Source organism: Ciconia boyciana, chromosome 1 (assembly GCF_034638445.1).
Source record: "Ciconia boyciana chromosome 1, ASM3463844v1, whole genome shotgun sequence".
In the NCBI taxonomy this organism is placed as follows: Eukaryota; Metazoa; Chordata; class Aves; order Ciconiiformes; family Ciconiidae; genus Ciconia; species Ciconia boyciana.
In genome coordinates, this window is record NC_132934.1 from 219,613,030 (window position 1) to 219,631,284 (window position 18,255).

The 18,255-nt window shown below is 44.1% G+C and overlaps 1 protein-coding gene across 3 annotated transcripts in view; it reads right to left on the reverse strand.

The window, feature by feature from the left end:
- Window positions 1-18,255, reverse strand: part of NUP98 (nucleoporin 98 and 96 precursor) — a 41,569-nt gene that overhangs the window by 21,089 nt on the left and 2,225 nt on the right. For 2 of the 3 annotated variants that reach the window (XM_072851037.1, XM_072851038.1), the window contains 14 exons: window positions 16,584-16,687; window positions 15,697-15,798; window positions 15,309-15,488; window positions 14,454-14,593; window positions 13,247-13,354; window positions 12,412-12,595; window positions 10,626-10,789; window positions 9,704-9,841; window positions 8,973-9,111; window positions 7,178-7,270; window positions 6,617-6,757; window positions 3,849-3,982; window positions 2,050-2,237; window positions 713-829 (listed from right to left, as the gene is read on the reverse strand). In XM_072851037.1, the coding sequence (XP_072707138.1) occupies window positions 713-829; window positions 2,050-2,237; window positions 3,849-3,982; window positions 6,617-6,757; window positions 7,178-7,270; window positions 8,973-9,111; window positions 9,704-9,841; window positions 10,626-10,789; window positions 12,412-12,595; window positions 13,247-13,354; window positions 14,454-14,593; window positions 15,309-15,488; window positions 15,697-15,798; window positions 16,584-16,656 (1,901 nt within the window). In that variant the 5' untranslated portion in view covers window positions 16,657-16,687. The remainder of the gene's footprint in view (window positions 1-712; window positions 830-2,049; window positions 2,238-3,848; window positions 3,983-6,616; window positions 6,758-7,177; window positions 7,271-8,972; window positions 9,112-9,703; window positions 9,842-10,625; window positions 10,790-12,411; window positions 12,596-13,246; window positions 13,355-14,453; window positions 14,594-15,308; window positions 15,489-15,696; window positions 15,799-16,583; window positions 16,688-18,255) is intronic. The other variant, XM_072851039.1, reaches the window with a different exon arrangement.

Sequence of the window (18,255 nt, forward strand, 5' to 3'; positions counted from 1 at the left end):
GCCTGTTGTGCCTGGCTGCTGGCAACACAGCTAACGAACGCCTCTGCCCCATTATGAACGGCCTAGGCCAGGACTAAGGTGATCAGAAACAAGGTTCCCCAATCCCATAATCAATTCTTACTTCTAGTAGCTTTAAATAAAATCAAAATGTTGAGCTGGTCAGGAATTTTTCCAGCCTCTGATTAAAAAAAAAAAAGTTCATCTGAAATACGGCCACAGATTTTGAGAGGAAGTAGGTATTCAGGCATGGGGGGGGAGGGGGAAGCCTTAGAGATTCGCCATCTTGATATGTAGAAAATACATTACTATTACAAGATATTTGGATCAGTGGAGCTTCCTTGCAATTCCCACATTACTGAGGAGGACTAAGCAGAAGGAGAGGTTCTTCTCACCTCAGGGTCAGGTTTATCACCTCCCTCAAGAAATGGCCTAGTTTCTCACTACAGGGAACGAAGAGAGACGTATCCAGGAAGTAAGTCACTCCTCTTTGAACTCCTGATTTTGGATGGAATGAATTGGTATGTGACCACCCAGGAAGAACATACAGCTAGTTTAAGAGGAAATGAATCTCACAACAGGTCAACTCGCTTCCAGTGAACAACTAAGACAACCCTGAAAATAACTACCTATTCTATTAATAATAGAACATAGACAGGCATAACCAGCTTGCATTTCTCGTAAGTATAAACACCTGCATGATGAATCAACATACCGGTCTCCATTCTCTGGATACTCTGATGGAGAAGCCAGGTCTTCATTTTCACGACTGACAGGTGAGAACAGATTGCTACTGTTGAGATTCTTCAAAACCAACTTTTTGATACTCTTCCTAAAAAAAAAACCCAAAAACAAACCAAAGAGAAATTTGGATATATCCACGGCATAAATATATATTTCATGTTTAATTCCTGCATTCCAGGGACCAGGAACCAGCTGTAAGACCTGCTCCCACACTCAGGACATATGAAGTCTTCTGTAAGAGCACTGCAGTAGCTGAGATACTAAAACTCCTTTTGGAATTCCATTCAAGGCTTTGGTTTACAAGTAAGTGTAAAAAGCACAAGTCACTGAAAGCTTCAAAGCCCAAGTTCAGTAAACCACGGTATTATCTGTTTGACAAAACAGTGCTTCTGCTGGAAGAGCTCAGAACCCTGCACAGACAGTCTGGCCCACAGATGCAGGTTCTTCACTACAGGGTCACTTTAGGAGGAAACCAATGGCCAGGCTAGGGTTCACTGCCTGCAATCTGAAGATCACTGAACATCTACGCCAATTACTCAAGAAGCCTAAGTACCCCTTTGTTCCCATCTTTTGTTCATCTGGTGTTTTTCAATAAAACACTGAGTCATTCCATACTCTGCTCTCTCCCTGGAAAGTGAACAGATGGTTCAGGCTAAATTAAAGACAAACCAAGTTCACAAACATTACAAACTGTTTTTTAAAACCCTGTGCTTAGAGGGACTTTGAATGACTGACGCATCTTTCTCCAAAGTTTTTTGTTGTTTGTTTTTAACCAAACTCCAAAGCTTTCCAAACTCCTTTTCAGTTTGATTGCCACTGATGCTCTTGAAGACTGAACCCAAAAGCTTCAGTAGGGTAGATCCACAGCATCATTATTAATTTCTCACAGAAACATCCGTGTATCTGGAATAGAACCAGTGCTAGGCTACGAAAATGTCAGAAAACTGTCTTCATACTGACTGCATTAGCAAACCTAGTGGCACTTGTATTTCAGAAGCAGGAAGTGTTACACTGCACAAGCTTTCCTTGTAATATTCCTAATTGACTTTATAGGACCTTTGCTCCAATCGTGGGATGACGTCATCTTACAGCTTATTTGGCCTTAACAGTTTAAGCTGAACATTTTTATCTCCTCTACAAAAAACAGCTCTATTCAAGTTTTACAGAAAATTTGTTATTGCTATTCATATTTGAACCAGGTCACAAAACAGTTGTGGAATTTAGGACGCTATACAGGAGTTTACTGAATCTGATCAGAAGATCCTTGCACCACCTCCGCCCTCCAACACACACAAAAGGAAAACTAACTTTGGCATGAATGCACCATTGGACAGGGATGGCTCGTCATCATCAAGACCATCAAAGAGATGAGATTTAGCAGAGCCAGCTGACTGCAAAGCTTTTGGTCGCACTCTGGTCGCTGGACGCGGAGTCAGTTTGTAGTGGGTGGGTGTCGTTAAGGCCTTCTGAGCTGCTGGGTTCGTTGGTTTCAGCCTCTGAAACAAAGAGATGCAGAATTGGAATTTTCCTACCACTTGCTGTAAGGGTTTGTGGACACAGAGTGCCTGCTGTTGTTACGGCTGTCCACTCAAGGACCTTGAGCAAAGTGATAAGTACGGGGCAAGTAATAAACAGAGACACAGAGCTGGCTGACAACAAGTAATGGAAACAATCACAGAATCACACAAAGACCAGAAGTCTCCAGTCGCTCACTGATGGGTCATTAAGAAACTACAGGCACAGCTTTGGAGAGCACCAACCTGGACCTCCTGTCCAGGTTGAGTGAATCTGGGGACAGCTACTGAGGCAGACCAGGGATGTCGGCACCCCGTGCCTGTGGTGCCAGCAGCTGGAGCGAGGGGAGAGCAGACGAGGGCCTCTGCTCCAGCCCCTGGGATGGGACCAGCATGTGTCCCAGGCGTAGCTGCTGCAGGGGGACTAAGGTGAGCAAAGATCTCAGCAACATCCACTGGAACAAGACCACAGCTCACTGGCCCCCGTGTCTGGGTGACAGCTGCTGGCAGCGGGGGACAGGCACAGCACCCGCATCGTCCCCAAACCTCATGTGTGTGGGGGTGTGCATGTGTAATTCACCAGCAAGCTTCAGGCTGGACTAGCCCACAAGTAGGAGGCCCTGGGTCCTGGCAGGGATATTGGAGAGGCAGAGGGCTCGTGCTGATAGTGAGGGACCCGTGAGTACAGGGTGCCCATGAAACGAGAGTGTGAGCGTGCATCTTTCTGCAGCAAGCATCAAGCTGTACTAGCCTGCTCTGCAGAGCAGGTAAGAGGGCTCAAGATCTGGGCAGGGCTATCGGATGGACAGAGGGGCCACGCCAATGCTCCACAAATGTGCGGGTGAGTCTAGAGAGTGTGAGCACATGTGCTTTCACTACGGAACTTCAACCCTGATCAGCCAAAGAGGAGGAAGGGGACTTGGCTGCAGATGCTTCTGGTTTATGGGAGTCCTGGTAGCGTTACACGTGGGTGCTGCTGAAGGCAGTGCCTTGTCTGTGGCCGTGCAGCCAGCTGTGTCTGCGTACCCTGTGCGCCTGCGTCCGGGATACACGCTCAGCTCCACAACTGACTGCGCCTGCAAACGGGAAAGCGGCAGCCACGTCCATCAGCCTGGGAAGGAGACCCCCGGGGTCTCTGGGCACAGTGAGCTGGAGGAAACCCCAGCTCCTGGAATTTGCTGGGGTCAGCAGCTGTTTCTAACATCCCTTAACACTTACAAAGTCTGAAAAGTATTTGTTTTGTTGTCTTCTAAAACAAATCAACAGGGCAAGAGACTGCCATAAGCAAAGCTCAAGGTAAGCACTAAAAATATTCCAAGCGTAGACAATTCCCTATCTTTATTCTCAACTAGCAGCACCGAGCATAACAAGACCTCCAAAGCCAAGGCTCTGATGCAGCCAAAAGCAGTAAACAAAGCCACAGTATAAGCAGTTTGTGTCCTGGAGAGCATAAAAAGCCACTGCACCAGTACGAATATACAGATGGCAACGTGTCTTGCTGCTCACTGCGTACTTAAGTGAAGATAGTGAGCACAAAACAAAGTCATCTCAAATCTTACCCAGAAAGTGAATTTAATGTTTACGTGCACTTACCTCTTCTTTCTTCTTTGGGTCTGACATGGGGTTTCTGAAGAGCGGAGAATCTCCAAAGGGTGAATAAGTCAAGCTATTGAGATGCTGCTGAAGGACTGCTTGCTGGGCAGCTGATGCATTTGGGTCTGTCAGCGCTGTAACACACATCATTTTTTAGTTTTAACAGTTTTACTAATAGAACCAAGGTAGGTAGAAAAGACATCCTTCCAATCAGAGGATCTCCTCATAGGAATTCAGATTTCTATACAAACTTCAGCATTCCTTTCCCCACCCTTCAGTCACCATTGCTGCAGCAGTGTGACGGAAGAAATCAGATTCTGTTCTTTCATTACAATTTGCAACCACATTCAATGTGAAAAGCTGAGGGCAGAGCGCGCTACACATCAGTAGAATAAGCCTGGCCTGCCAAAATCTTTAACTAATACATCTGACTTCTGAAACGTCTTTCAAGGAAAAAAAAAATCTGTGATGCCAAGTTTTGATATTCTTGCTACGGCAATCAAACTTACAGGGCTAGAGTCCTCTCTACGACAATGGCCTCTTAATTTTGTCTCTCCATCTTGTAGCATCTAATTTTAATTCCCATTAAAATGCTGTAAGTGTTCATACTATGAAGCATTTGAGCAACCTAAAGCAGCTTAATTCAAATTCCAAGAAAAGCAGACTGAATCTGTGCATTCCCAAAGAAGAAAAAAACCACTCTCAGAAACAACAGCTTACTGTCGAAGTCTGCAAGGAAGTCAAGAGAAGAGTTTGAGACAACTGGTTCTTATCAGATCAAAAGCTGCTTTAACTGAGCAGATGTTAACCAGTGAGACCCTTCCCTACGCTGCCCCACTGCAGGCATTGCCTACAAAAGAGAATACTTGGACCATCTGTAGAGTTACATCAAGGGAGGTCCAAGGTAAGAAATACAGAAGTATGATAGAAGCAAGACAGAAATATGTAAAATCTGACTGCAACACACTGATGGAAGTATTTCGTCAAGACGAGAACGTAGCTCCCCTCAACCACATTTTGCCTGTCATAACCAGTACATGAAGTTACTCTGAGGGGTGTTCACAGGATCACAGAACAGTGAAGCTGGAGGCACGTCTTGAAGGTCACCTTTTTCCTAGGCCCCTGCTCAAGCAGGGCCACCTGGGCCAGGGCTGGGGCACCCTCCCAGTGAAAAGTGTTTCCTGATGTGCGGAGGGACCCTCCTGTGTTCCAGCGTGTGCCCATGGGCTCTGGTCCTGGCACTGGGCACCACAGGGAAGAGCCTGGCTCCGTCCTCTTGGCACCCTCCCTGCAAGTATGGATGTACATGGACAAGATACCACCGAGCCCTCTCTTCTCCATGCTGAACAGCCCCAGCTCTCTCAGCCTTTCCTCATAACAGAGATGCTCCATCCCCTTCATGGCCCTTCACTGGATTCTCTCCAGCATGTCCGTGTGTCTCATACTGGAGAGCCCAGCACTGGACCCAGCACTCCAGGTGGAGCCTCACCAGTGCTGAGCAGAGGGGAAGGATCATCTCCCTCCTCCTAATGTAGCCCAGGACACCGTTGGCCGCCTTTGCCGCAAGGGCACATGGTTGGCTCATGGTCAACGTGGCGTTCACTAGAACCTCCCCAGCCTTCTCTGCCAAGCTTCTTTCCAGCTGGGTGGCCCCCAGCCTGTGCTGGTGCCTGGGGTGGTTCCTCCCCAGGGGCAGGACTTTGCAGTTCTCCTTGCTGAACTTCATGAGGGTGCTGCCAGCTCATTTCTCCAGCCCACCCAGGTCCATCTGGATGGCAGCACAACCCTCAGGCGCATCAGCCACCCCTACTCTTCCTTTTGTCGCCTACACACTTATAGAAGCCCCCCTTGGTGCCTTTGACATCCCTGGCCCGATTCAGTTCCAGCTGGGCTTGGGCTTTCCTAAACCCATCCCTGCATGCTCAGACAATGGTTCTGTATTCCTCCCAGGCTACCTGTCCCTGCTTCCACCTCCCGCATGCTTCCTTTTTGTGTTTGAGCTTTGCCAGGAGCTCCTCATTCATCCACACAGGCCTCCTGTCATTTTGCCTGACTTCCTGCTCCTTGGGATGGACATCTCCTGAGCCCGGAGGAGGTGATCCCTGAATATCAACCAGCTTTCTTGGGCCTGTCTCCCACACAAGTGTCATGTGCCATGTGTGTGTCGTTGTCCCCCTGCCCCAAGTTTGAAGTAATTTTCCTGAAATCACAGCCTCAGGGGGCTAGAGCACGAGGTATGCACACCGTTCATTTAAGGTGCCCCGACCTGCCGAACAGGATGAACACTGCTGAAGTGGTAGACATTTTACCTCACAAAATGGCAGTACAAGTGCCTGAAGCTAAAGACCATTCATTTCACCAATGGCAGAGCGTACCTGCTAATTAAGTCCCTCGAGCTCTCCTACCTGGAATTACCGAAGAAGCTAACACTACGTTTCCCTTACTGTTTTTTTTGTAAGCACCCACTGTTGCTGCCCCAAATTCAATGATGGGAAATATGTTAGTAATCTTGAAGACAAAGTTCTAAAATAGCTGCAATTATTAGTAATGTTAAGTAACTTTGAATTACTTTAAAAAATATCTAATCAGCACAAAAAGATGTCATTAACATGGTCTCCCCCGCTACAGAGAAGAGAAGCAGCCTCAGATAGATGCTCAAACATTTTTTTTTCCTCTCCAAAGCATCTGGGTGGGATGTGCTCCTATGTTTAGGCACATCTGAAACAAGGGAGGAAGCAGCAATTAAACTTGGGTTAACGTACACTTACCTACAGCAGGCTGAGGGGCTCCAAAGCCCAGAGTCGCTGTTGATGTATTGAATCCCGGTGCTCCAAATGCTCCTGTTCCTAGTGTTCCACCAAGCTTAGGCTGGGTGTTTCCAAATAAAGAAGTTTGTCCTGCTCCAAGAGCTGCGGCAGGAGAGATGACTCATTTACTACATGACTGTGACAAACTTACAAGCCAATTTATCCCACAACAAAGAATCAAATATTTATTAAATTGCAAGAAACATTCAACATGTCCATGAATGCTACAGACACTCAAGACTCATGCGATCAGACCAGAGACTCTGAACACAGAGGACGCCACCGGTTTTCTGAGCCATGAGCCACCACAGGCAACGCTGCCTACAATTTCTAAAAGGTTACTTAGCACCGTGTTAGCAAGCTATGCTTGGTTCTGATCTGAGACCGAGATTCATGCCTTCAAGCTAAAATACCTACAGCCTTTACTACACTAGAGTTAGCAAGTAATACGGAGGCTATATTATCACTGAAGTTTGAGGACCATGCTTAGGCTGACATGAAATAAGCTGGTAAACTGTTTACCTGTTCCAAACCCTGTTCCAAGTCCAGTTCCCAGAGTCCCAGTTGCAGGCTTATTTCCAAACAAACTATTTCCAGCAGTGTTGGCACCAAAACCTTCAAGAACAGAATCAGTAGCTTGTTAATCTAACACTATTAGAGATGAAATTAAAAAAACATGTATTTAAACAAATAAGCATCACCAGCTCAAAGACAGCCCTGCCACAGTTAAGGTCAAATTTCACAGACTGTTCCCAACAATGCAAATTAAACCGACAAGCAGCAAGAAGGGACTTCAACGGTCACACGCATATTTGAGTTATGAACATTAATACTGAAAACGTCAGTACAGAAAAGTACTGTTTTGCCTTCTTAAGCTTTTCAATTTGTTACAAACTTCAAAGTTTTACTGAAAGCCAGAATGGACATGATGATGCTGTATCTGGCAACAGAATAAAATGCATTAACTTTCTTCAACTGCCTGGAAGGAACAAATCCCATTTTATACTGTTTATACCACACACGCACTTCTCTGATTCTTACCGACAAAGCAGGTAACAACTCAGATTCGTGCAAGCACACAGTTCAAAGACACGCCTCTAATTGTAACCAAGTACAATCCAAATCCAACATTAGACAAATTAGTTCTGAAACTGAAGATTATGAAACAATCTTACTACGCAAGGCAGAATTAAACTGGAAAACTGCAGCTATGGACCAACATCAGGAACACCTTAGAACCAAACTCCATTTTTCCTATAAACTGTACCACTGCAAGTAATGCAAGCAAATTAAAAACACATGCTACAGTCAGTGTTGTTCACCACCAACAGTGTCAGCACACTAACTAATGTGGCTATGAAGATCTTGGAGAACAGTAGAACAAGGGACTTGGAAGCAACTTTCACAAATAGCATGATAACAGTTTGCCCAAGGCTGGTCACCCCAATGAAACTGCGCTTGCTAAGGTGCTGCCCTGGCAGTCCGGGACCTTGACAATTGCCTCCCTCTGTCTTACTCTGGCAGGCTGGCATGGCAGGCTAGTTGCATTTTAGACTTTATTGCTGACATTAAAATGGAAAAAAAAAAAAAAGGACAGATGTCAGGATCTAAACCCACTCCCGCTCACTTTCAGGAATACAGTTCTGTTGCTCTCAGAGTCAAGAAAAAAACCAAAACAGATTTCAACAGAAGTCCCGTGAAGGACGACTGTCATTTACTTGAACTATCACTACACATTTCTCCTGCTTGATCACACGCTCATTCAACACCAATTCTCTAACATTAGTGTCAGAGGCCAACATTAACACCAGACCCAGTTCTTCAGGACTTTGAACTGTCACACCATGAAAGACAACAGCTAGCAGTTAAACTGCAACTGACTCTTTCATTTTACCCTCACTCCAGTGCAGGATCTCCTTATCCCTGCCATCAAGCTACAGAAACCACTGTTTTTACCCTATTTCCTTCAGCACTCCTTTGCAACCACAGTGTATTTATAGCCTCTTAACAAACCTCTCTGTTGTACGAATTCTGAGTTCAAGAGTTTTCAATTACAGGTTACACTTTCTCTTAAGCACTCACTGAAAGTGCGGTGCTTTCACTTAACTATGTACCTGCTTGAGTCAGGGAGTACCACCAAGAGCAAAGGTATAAAACAGCAGCCAAGATGTTTCCCTGCAGCAACATGCATCAGAAGCATGGCTTACCTGAGAATTTTAACATTCATAATCATTTAGCATGTGATAGTCAGCAGCCAGGTGTGTGGTATATGCAGTATAGTTTTAAGCGACTGAAATCCCACTTTTTTTATATGTACCAAAATTGGAAGTGTTTGTATTGGTTCCTAAAGTCAGGGTTGGTTTGTTACCAAAGAGCCCGCCGCCAGTGGTTGTACCAAACGAGGGAGCACTGGTTGTGGTGGTTCCAAATCCAGCAGGCTTGTTACCAAACAGGGTCTGAAAGGAAGAACACATGAATTTGGGAACCTGACAGACTGATATTCAAAGAACTGCATTAGTGTTTCACCGTAGGCAAGAAAGCAGAACTAGCACCAAGCACAACTTAGACCACACAACCCAGACTCCCACAGCGACGTGTTATTTGCAAGCCACATGCACTAGTACACGGCAAGCACTTTCTGGAAGCAAGTATTTTCACTCCATTGAAACCAAAGTGACTCAATATCAAGAATCAAGTTCATTTTCGGTTAAGTCATCACGACAATTTAAACGCCTGCATTTTCAACACTATGCTGAGGCATCCCTAGCAATATACAGGCAGCGAGATGTTCAGTCTCTCTCACTGTATTTATCACTTGAGACACTACTTGTTAAAAACTTTATTTCTGCAACACTATTACACATGCTTATGTTGTATCCTTCAGCTTACACAAAACCACACTATTTTTGCATCTTGGGTATCTTAACTCTTAAGACAACGCTACTGTCATGGAGGCCAACACCCAGGAACAGGACTCTAAGGCATTTGTTTTTATTTTCCTTTTTCTTTATTCTTTTTATTGTTTTTATTATTAAGATACAAACATACCGAACCGCCAACACCAAATCCTGTGTTAGTTTGTCCAAAAAGACCAGTTCCAGTTCCAAATCCAGTACCAGCATTTGTATTGGCAGCTGTTCCAAAAAGGCCTCCAGGCTGTGAGGGCTGGGTTACCCCAAAGAGACCCTACAAACAGGAACTCGGTTAAAATAATGCCACAATGCTTTTTGAAGTCTAGCACTGATGATAACAGAATCAACACACAAAGTCAATTAATAAAATGATGCTACAACATTACCCCTTTTGCTGGGGGAAGAAGGTGGGTGAAAAGCATTTCAGATGCTTTAGTCATTCTCCAAGAAGTTAGTTACAAAAAGGAAATAAAATAAAAAAACCCCAAAGAATTTATGCTCCAAGGTTAAAAGGATATTGGAACTCCTCATCACTTTGAGTGAGGGAGATGGAAAAGAAACATTTCAGTGTTTTCTGGGAGAACTCACAACATATTCAGAAAGAATATAGTATATTTGGAGCCAAACCCCCTAGCTATGCAACAAGTTCCAGCTACGTAGCACCTTTCTATCGAAAGAGCCCATGAATGCTGCTCCTTAGTCACCAGAAAGTACAGAATCGTTAACGTATTCCCACAGAATGTTAATAATGGAATTATAATACCTGTGTGAACGTGATTGGAAATACTTGAATTGATAAAGCAGACTGGTTAAAGAAGGGAATGGGAAAAGTTATTTGTTAAAAGCTGTATTGCTGTCCAATTATCATGAATGAAAAATTTTGATTGGCAGGAAGTTTCTAGCTCAGACAGCAGCATTCAAAGCTTTGCATCCCAGTTTTACAAAGCTGTACTACAATTTGAGGAAGATCCGAAGCACTATATCGCAGCCTCCTCTGTCTAGCTGGAGTAGCTATACCACAACTTAAACCCTTCAGGGTTCAGAAAATTTTATCTTACCATTGTGTTCGTGTTCGGCTGCCCTAGAGTGCTGGTATTGCCAAGAGAAAAGCCGGTGTTCTGCGTCGTCGTGGCCTGACCAAACGGTTTGTTAAACAGACTTGTCGTTTGAGATTGCTGACCAAAAAGACTCCCTGTCGTTCCTGTTCCAAAGCCAGTCATACCTACAACATATAAACACTTTGGTTAAAAAGCCCTCAAGTCATCCAAACCCACTACAGCACATTCAAGCAGGAAAGGAGATGCTTCAATTCAATGGAGGAGCAAAACACCCAGTGTCATCAATACAGCACAGCAACTGCGTTCAGGTTGAAGTAGTTTGTATTAGATACTTCATCAGGTTCTCCCTGTCCTAAAGTCAGCGTGAGCGTAACACCCAAGAATTACCAGCAAGTTCACCTCTCAGACAGATCTGACCAAGAGGACACCAGCTTTGGTATGGTCAGTTTGTTCTCCACTGTACAAAGAAAACTGTACTGTGAGCACCTGAAGAGAGCTCCCTGGGCAAGGCGTGGGCAGGCAGCCAGTGCCCTACACGCCGGTTCTGTTCTATAACCCACACAACTACCACTACAGAAACTTCCACCTGAACTTCAGACACCTTCTCCCTTTTTCTCCCCAAAGGAAGAGCGCTGTTTACACGTGATGTGGTAAAAACAGCATACGCATAGACAAGAGCTCTTGCTCCTTCTCACAACTGCTGCTACCTCTGCAGACCTAGGTGCTTTCTTCAGAGCCAACTGTATGAGAAGTCCATGAAGCCCAGCGAGGCTGTCAGGTTGAGCAGTCCCTGTATTTTAATGAAGCACACCTTCGCAGGGTGCAGAGGAATATGGCCACCTGTATGCTGCTCTTCCTCAAGGATAGCAGCTCAGCTCAACCCACACAGGCCTCAAGCAAGCTCAGAGATGAAGCCCAGCAGTGCCTGTCATTAAGGACAGCCACAATTCTAACCCAAGACAGTAGAGCCTTTCTTACAGCAGATAATTGCTTCCGTTTCTATGGACCGTAGGATTTTGATCTTCTGTTTACAATCTAATTCCACAAATACAAATATCTACTTACATTTAGGTTTGCAGCAGAAGCTAATGAAAATAGAATTTGTGTTTGAACTTTTCAGCACTATTTGTTTTACACTAAATTCAAAAAGGTGCACTAACTGGTTAGCCCAACTGACCTGCAACTACCAGACACGCAAGGACTTGTGTGAATCAGTTACTTCATACCTGGCTTTTACTTTTTGACCAAGAATGCCAAAACGGGCAGCGTGAAACCAGGATGGCACAACATATAACAGGTCCACATCCTAACCCTGCTCTACAGTGAAGAAAAGCTCCTGGCAAAGTCTAGTTAGGTTCCTATAAATTAACTTGTCCGTTTCCAGGGAACTGGTGTTCACTCATTAGCAGAAGTAGAATCTTGACTTCACCAATAACCAACTGATGCCACCACCCTAACGATCATTAGTAATATCCTGGTGGTTTTCCTTCAAATTGTTTCACTCGCCCATGTGAACTAGCTGACTTTCTTGTAAAGCCAGATGCTCTAACGAATTGTTTTCCAGCAAAACATGGGGGATGCAGAGGAAGTTTGCAATCCCTGAAGAGTAAGTGAATAGAGATTTCTATGGCAAAGAACCTGATTATTGAATGTTGATAATACAACTAGTGAAATTCTGAGCTCACACCAGTGTTTCCTCATCTTTCTTCATTACAGAATTTTAAGTAGCTTAACAGAATATTTGCATATCCAGTCACAGTAACGACAGCGGACAGGCAGTACTTACTGGTTCCAAACGCAGTTTTGTTCTGTCCGTATGAAAAGCCTGTGTTAGTAGTAGAAGAGCCAAAAAGTCCTGTAGCTGTACTTGACGTAGCAGTAGAAGACCCAAACAAGCCTGCAGCTGCTCCCGCTCCTACAGGATTTGAGGGCCCTTTCCTGTTTGCCTGGTAGTCTTCTAAACGGAGTTCCTAGTAAAGGAAAATCCAGTTCTCTTTACACGTTCTTTTTACACAGGATAAGGTTAGAACAGCGTCATTATCATGCTTACGCAGCATTCAAGCCTGCTCCAGGATGAAGGTATCAAGAAAAGCTGTAACACCTACATTTTTAAAAAGGACACCATACACAGGACCTAAACTTAGATGTACCTCTGCAGTTCATGTCTGGGCTTCAATTTTACTTCCCAGAGCTTTTTCAGATCTTTTGAGTAGAAGATCTGTTTTGAAGTATAAAATGAGTCAACCTGAACAGAAAGGCTTCAGTGCTAAATCCTTGGGAACGCTAGTTTATATTAAACAACTGAGTTTTGTCTGAGATTCTGCCATTATCTCAGCAGCGTACGATTGCTCCCAACAGGATCTCTCGCCCTTCTGGTATATGGCAAGGCGGAATTTCAGCTCTTCAGAAATTGCAGTGTTAAGCATTTAAAACCAAACACAATTAATATGGCAATGCGTTGTTTCACCTGATGATACCTCTCTTCTGTGACACAGATATTGAAGGTTGTACTCGTGTTAATGAGCATAGAAGATACTTATTGCAGACAAGAAAAGCTCTACTAAACCAACGCTAACGAACAGCCAAACAAGATAAGCGTGTTTGAACACTCATTGACTGACCTCGAGAGATTTGCTTTCATATTCTTTCATAGCAGTAATACATTGGTGCTTGGTATTGATGTTAGTGCTAACTCCAGATTTTACCATAGTATCTGTACCGGTTGGTGGCTGCAAGAGAAGAGGTTAAGATATCAAGTTTAAAACCCAGATAGGCTTCCGTTAATACAGTTAGTACTCTCTCGGCAGATGCTGTTAAAACCTAAATTTAGCACAGGGCCTGAAGCAGTGTATTACTGTTACCTGTACAGCTGTGGCCTCACCCAGCGACGAGGCATGTTCAGTAGCAATCAACAGTGGAATTTGCCCCAGTAACACTCACCACAGTGCAATTCCTTTTTCAGTTTCACTTTAAAAGTACTTCACCTAAATTCGTGATACAAACCCTCTAGCTATTCACGGATTTCTTTATCCCCCGTTTTTTTAATTGTACCATGAAAGCATACATCAACAGCACTCAGACTGCTCAAGCTGATCACCACCATTCTGTCTACACCCAGAAATAACAAAGTCTCAGTCTGTTAAATCAGCTGTTGAGAAATGAAGAGGGCCGAGACTTGCATGAACAAGTGTTTGGGAAAAAAAATGCCTCTTTCCAGCAGATATCAGTTACCCCATTTCCATGATGGCTTCCTTTCCGAGCCACCCTCCATTTTCAACTGCCACAGAACTTTCAAGACGTTATTCAACCCTTTCTTAAAGGGAACTCATCCAGAAAACACAGGGGATCAGCCTTCACATTTCAGTTTACATTTCCAAAGCCATGCTGACTTGAAAGAGAATTGCATTTATTTTGACCCCTTCCAAGATGTCTTTAACCCTTGTTGCTGTTAGCATTTAGCATTGATCGCCCTGAATTCTGTGGCAGTTCCTACCTTCCTGAGGAGGCTCAATTTTAAGAGCTGGTTTACCTCTTCAGCTTTAACACAGCTGTAAACCTAGCAAGTCTAGACAGGGCATTACTCCACAGTGTCTGAGAAGTTTATCAAATTCAGAGTAAAAAAAAGCCTAGTTCCTTGGAGTTAGTTACACATCCTATTTCCACTGCAACAGTTCCACTGAAGGGGATGTTTTCAAATCATTTCAGAACACTGCATGCTTGCACGAGCTACTCTTTTTAAATTTCAGCTCAGTGACCAAGACACCAACTCCAAAATGTAATGCTTCCTACAGTAAACAGGCTTGATTAAGAAGGAAAACCAGAACTTACATTAAACTTAATAGTCGTGCCAGTTGGAGCAGCGGTAAAACTAGTTGGGCCAAAAAGAGAGCCAGATGTACTCCCAAAAGGATTGGAAGTAGTGTTGGTGGTTCCAAAGAGTCCTCCGCTGCTGGTACTAGTTCCAAAGTCTTAAAAAAAAAAAAGATCAGTACTAAAACAAACCTGAATTTTAAAACTTAAACCCAAATATTTTATTCAAACTACAAAATAGTTTGGAAATGGAAGAAACCGCTAGGAAAAAAAAGAATTACAGCAGTGCTGGAAACCTATAGTCTGCTAATGCAATATTCTGCAGTAGAAGACTGGCCCTAACTCATCACCCCAGGAAATACTAGAATAACCACAGCAGCCAGTTTCATTCTACTCCTGACAATGCTAAGAAAATTACGTGCGTAAAGGGAACCAGTGATGTTTCTTTTCTCTTCTCAGAAGGATCTGCAAGCAGTCGCTTTTGCTTTGGGGAATTATGGTGGAGTTTAAGAGGCATTTCAGGCATTCTAGTGCCAGAAGCAAAACCACCTATAACTGCTCTACGACAGCAGAATAAAAAGCTAAAATCAAGCCGTGCCAAAAGATATTTAAGAATAGAAAATGCCAGCTGACCACCTTTTTCAACTTATTTTAAAACTCAGGGCTAGAATTGCAGCTACAGATTTTGTAGCGTATCAGGCTCACTCTTGGCTACTGTGGATCACAATCATGTCACCGTATCCTTCAGGAGAAAAAACACACCAAAACCCCACATTAACACTTGTACCAGATCCACGCGTACATCCAGCGTCCTGTGCTCTTTGCGCAAAGAACATAAGCAATGCTCAAGAGAGATGTAGCAGTTTTACTCACTTCCAAACCCAGCTGGCTTATTCTGTGCAAAGGCATTATTCTGGGATGAGAAGAGGCCTCCACCAGTGCTGGTAGTTCCAAACAGGCTATTTGACGTCCCAGTTGATGTTCCAAACCCAAAGCCAGTGCTTGTGGAGGAGGTGGCTGGCTGATTAAATGTAGTCGAACCAAATAATCCTCCTGAAGACAAAGGCAGACTATTAATCATTTGCAATCATAAATTGCTTGGGATTTTGGGGTTGTTTTGTTGTTGGGGGGGGTGTGTGTTTGGGTTTTGTTGTTGCTTTTGTTGATGGTTGCTTAGGGTTTATTTTCTCCCCCACCCCTTTTTTTTAATAACATCCTTCTTTCAGGATTGCGTTCCACTACAACTGTAACACAGCGATACCTGGTTTTGTCTGTGTACTCCCGAAGAGGCCTCCGGTATTATTGTTCGACCCAAAGGCTGATGTTCCAAACGCTCCTCCACTTGTAGTACCAAAGCCAGCATCTGAAAATCAGCATTACAGTTTAGATGAAACCATATTCTGAACACGTGTACTAGAAACTAAATGCCGCCACCGCCTTTTTAACTTTCCAAAAGAAGTTTCTGCACGACTACCCATACATCAGTGTCTGGGATATGTGAAATGGTACATTTAATACTTCTACAGAGCTCTTGAAGCAAAAGGCTGCAAAGTTTGAGTTAGCCACTTGTACAGAATGTAAAGACACTCCTCTGCAAGGCCTCTACCACTTTGTATGGCACCTGGAAGCTGCTCTTCTCATACATTGGTTTAGGAGCAATATAAACAGAATTATTGTGTGTCCTTCCTAACAAACAGAGCATACGCACCAGTTTATAGTCTGCTTTAATGCCTAAAAACTCACTCATTGTGGTATTTACACTGTGTATCTCCAGAAGACACTCCTCAGATTACATGCTTTTTCCTTCCAAGTCTTCCCAACGTACTCCAGTCCTGATTGAAAGAATCTTCCCCCCCCACCCCACCCAGACAGCCTTCATCTAAGCATTTGAGTTTCCACTCCTTTTATAAAAGGAAGTTTCAATGACTGTACGTGGAATCCTGGTATGTACCCAAATGAAAAGCTTGGTCAGTGGAGAAGCCTAGGGCTCCTGAACCCGATTCACTGCAAAGCGAGCGAGCTGGAGAGCCTAGCAGCACTCCAATTCCATCACGCACAAAGAATCACCACCTCCATCTGATCCTCTGGCTGCACCTCCAGGAAAAAATACCTTAAGTACTGAAAAGTCAGTTTAGATGCGCTACTTACTTTGTCCAAAAGTTGAAGTTGTCCCAAAGCCAGTGCTGCCTCCAAATGGAGTTCCAAAGGATTTGTTAAACATTTTCGGGATATATGAGGTTTTTCCCCTAAACCTGGAAAGAAGAATTCAGCTTTTATTTAAAGCTTGCCTTGAAAACATCATTCTTCATCTTCCTCATTGTTGACGTAAGCCACCTAATTTGAGTACGTACGCCATAAAATGCATGACAGCATGTTTAAGTCATGCTAAGCAATTTAAAACACAGTCAAACCCTATAAGGGGCAAGAACACTAATACTTTACTGACAGCACGAGTAAGCTGCATTCCACCCTTAATTACGGCTAGATTTTCTGTATGTCTGACAGACTGAAAAGAACAGTAAATGAAACTACTCCCCCGATCCACGCGTTCTCAGCCAAGTCCTCTAGAACACCTAACACTAACAGCACTTCCCGCAGCTGGTTCCGCTAGGTCTGATCCACATCAGGCCGCACAAACTCACTGCTGCTCAGCCACCTCGACGCCTGAAGGACCACCTCGCCGGAACGCTCCTCTAAGAACACGCGCCGGGATTTGCCCTGCGCTGCAGCTGTTTCTGTGACGCTCCCAGGGTTTTCCATGATTGATTTTCTGTTAAACCCTATTTGCCAACTACTTCAAACAAGGCAAGTGGAAATGCGCTGCACAGGAATCACAGGAACACACCTTCCATCTGCTTCCCATTTATTGCTCACAGGGCTGCACCGGGATTTTCTTAACTTTCTAGAAGAAGTTGTTCTTAAATACTTGTTCAGGGGAGTTTTACCCCATTTAGGCAGGGGCCCAATTTACCTTTACAACACCCATCGCTTTATTTACAGATACATTTAGTAGTGTTACCTCACTCCAACCTCTTCTCCAAGTACAAACACAACGTTACAGCTTTTTTCAACAAACCCAACCAAGCTAAAATAAAATCACGACAGATCCTTAGCCGTACTCCAGAGAAATCTGTAGTCTTTTTCTGTATTGGGGCTAACAGCCCTTAGCTCCACCACTGAAAATGCCACTATTAGCCAGGAAAAAATTCACTGCTGGCAGCATTAGCTAATCCACAGCAGTGCAGAACTAATAAGTTTAGAAAACTGTAAGACATGGCCCATACCAAGAACATCTGCAAAGCACTACTTACCATCACGTGAGGATAACACTGTTTTACGTAACGACACACTAACTTTGAGCATTTCAGCACTTTTTAAACTCCGTTTAGGTTTTCCAGCAGGCTCAACATCCAGGACAGCAATAAACTCCTATCGAGTATTCTCCATTTGGTCGCCAACAACTGAAGTAAAACTCAAAACCCACACCTTTACCTCTGCCCAGGTTTGACAGCTTCCCTACAGCTCCCCAATTCCAACTCCTTTTACATCCTTCTCACCAAAAGGAAACACGCACCCCACAGTACTCGGCGTACGGCCCAGCACAGCCACCCCAGAGTGAAGTCACTAAATCCATCTGCCCATCCATGAAATCATAAGTGTTCTCCCAAAAACCCATGCCACCTTCTGGAAACAGACAAATCTAGATTTTGGGCAGCCGTAGCTACCCAGCGTACCTCTGCAGCCATCCCAGCGCTACTGGAGACTAAAACTGTCAAGAGTAAATCAGTATCCAACGCTTATGTTAAAGAGTAACTAAAAA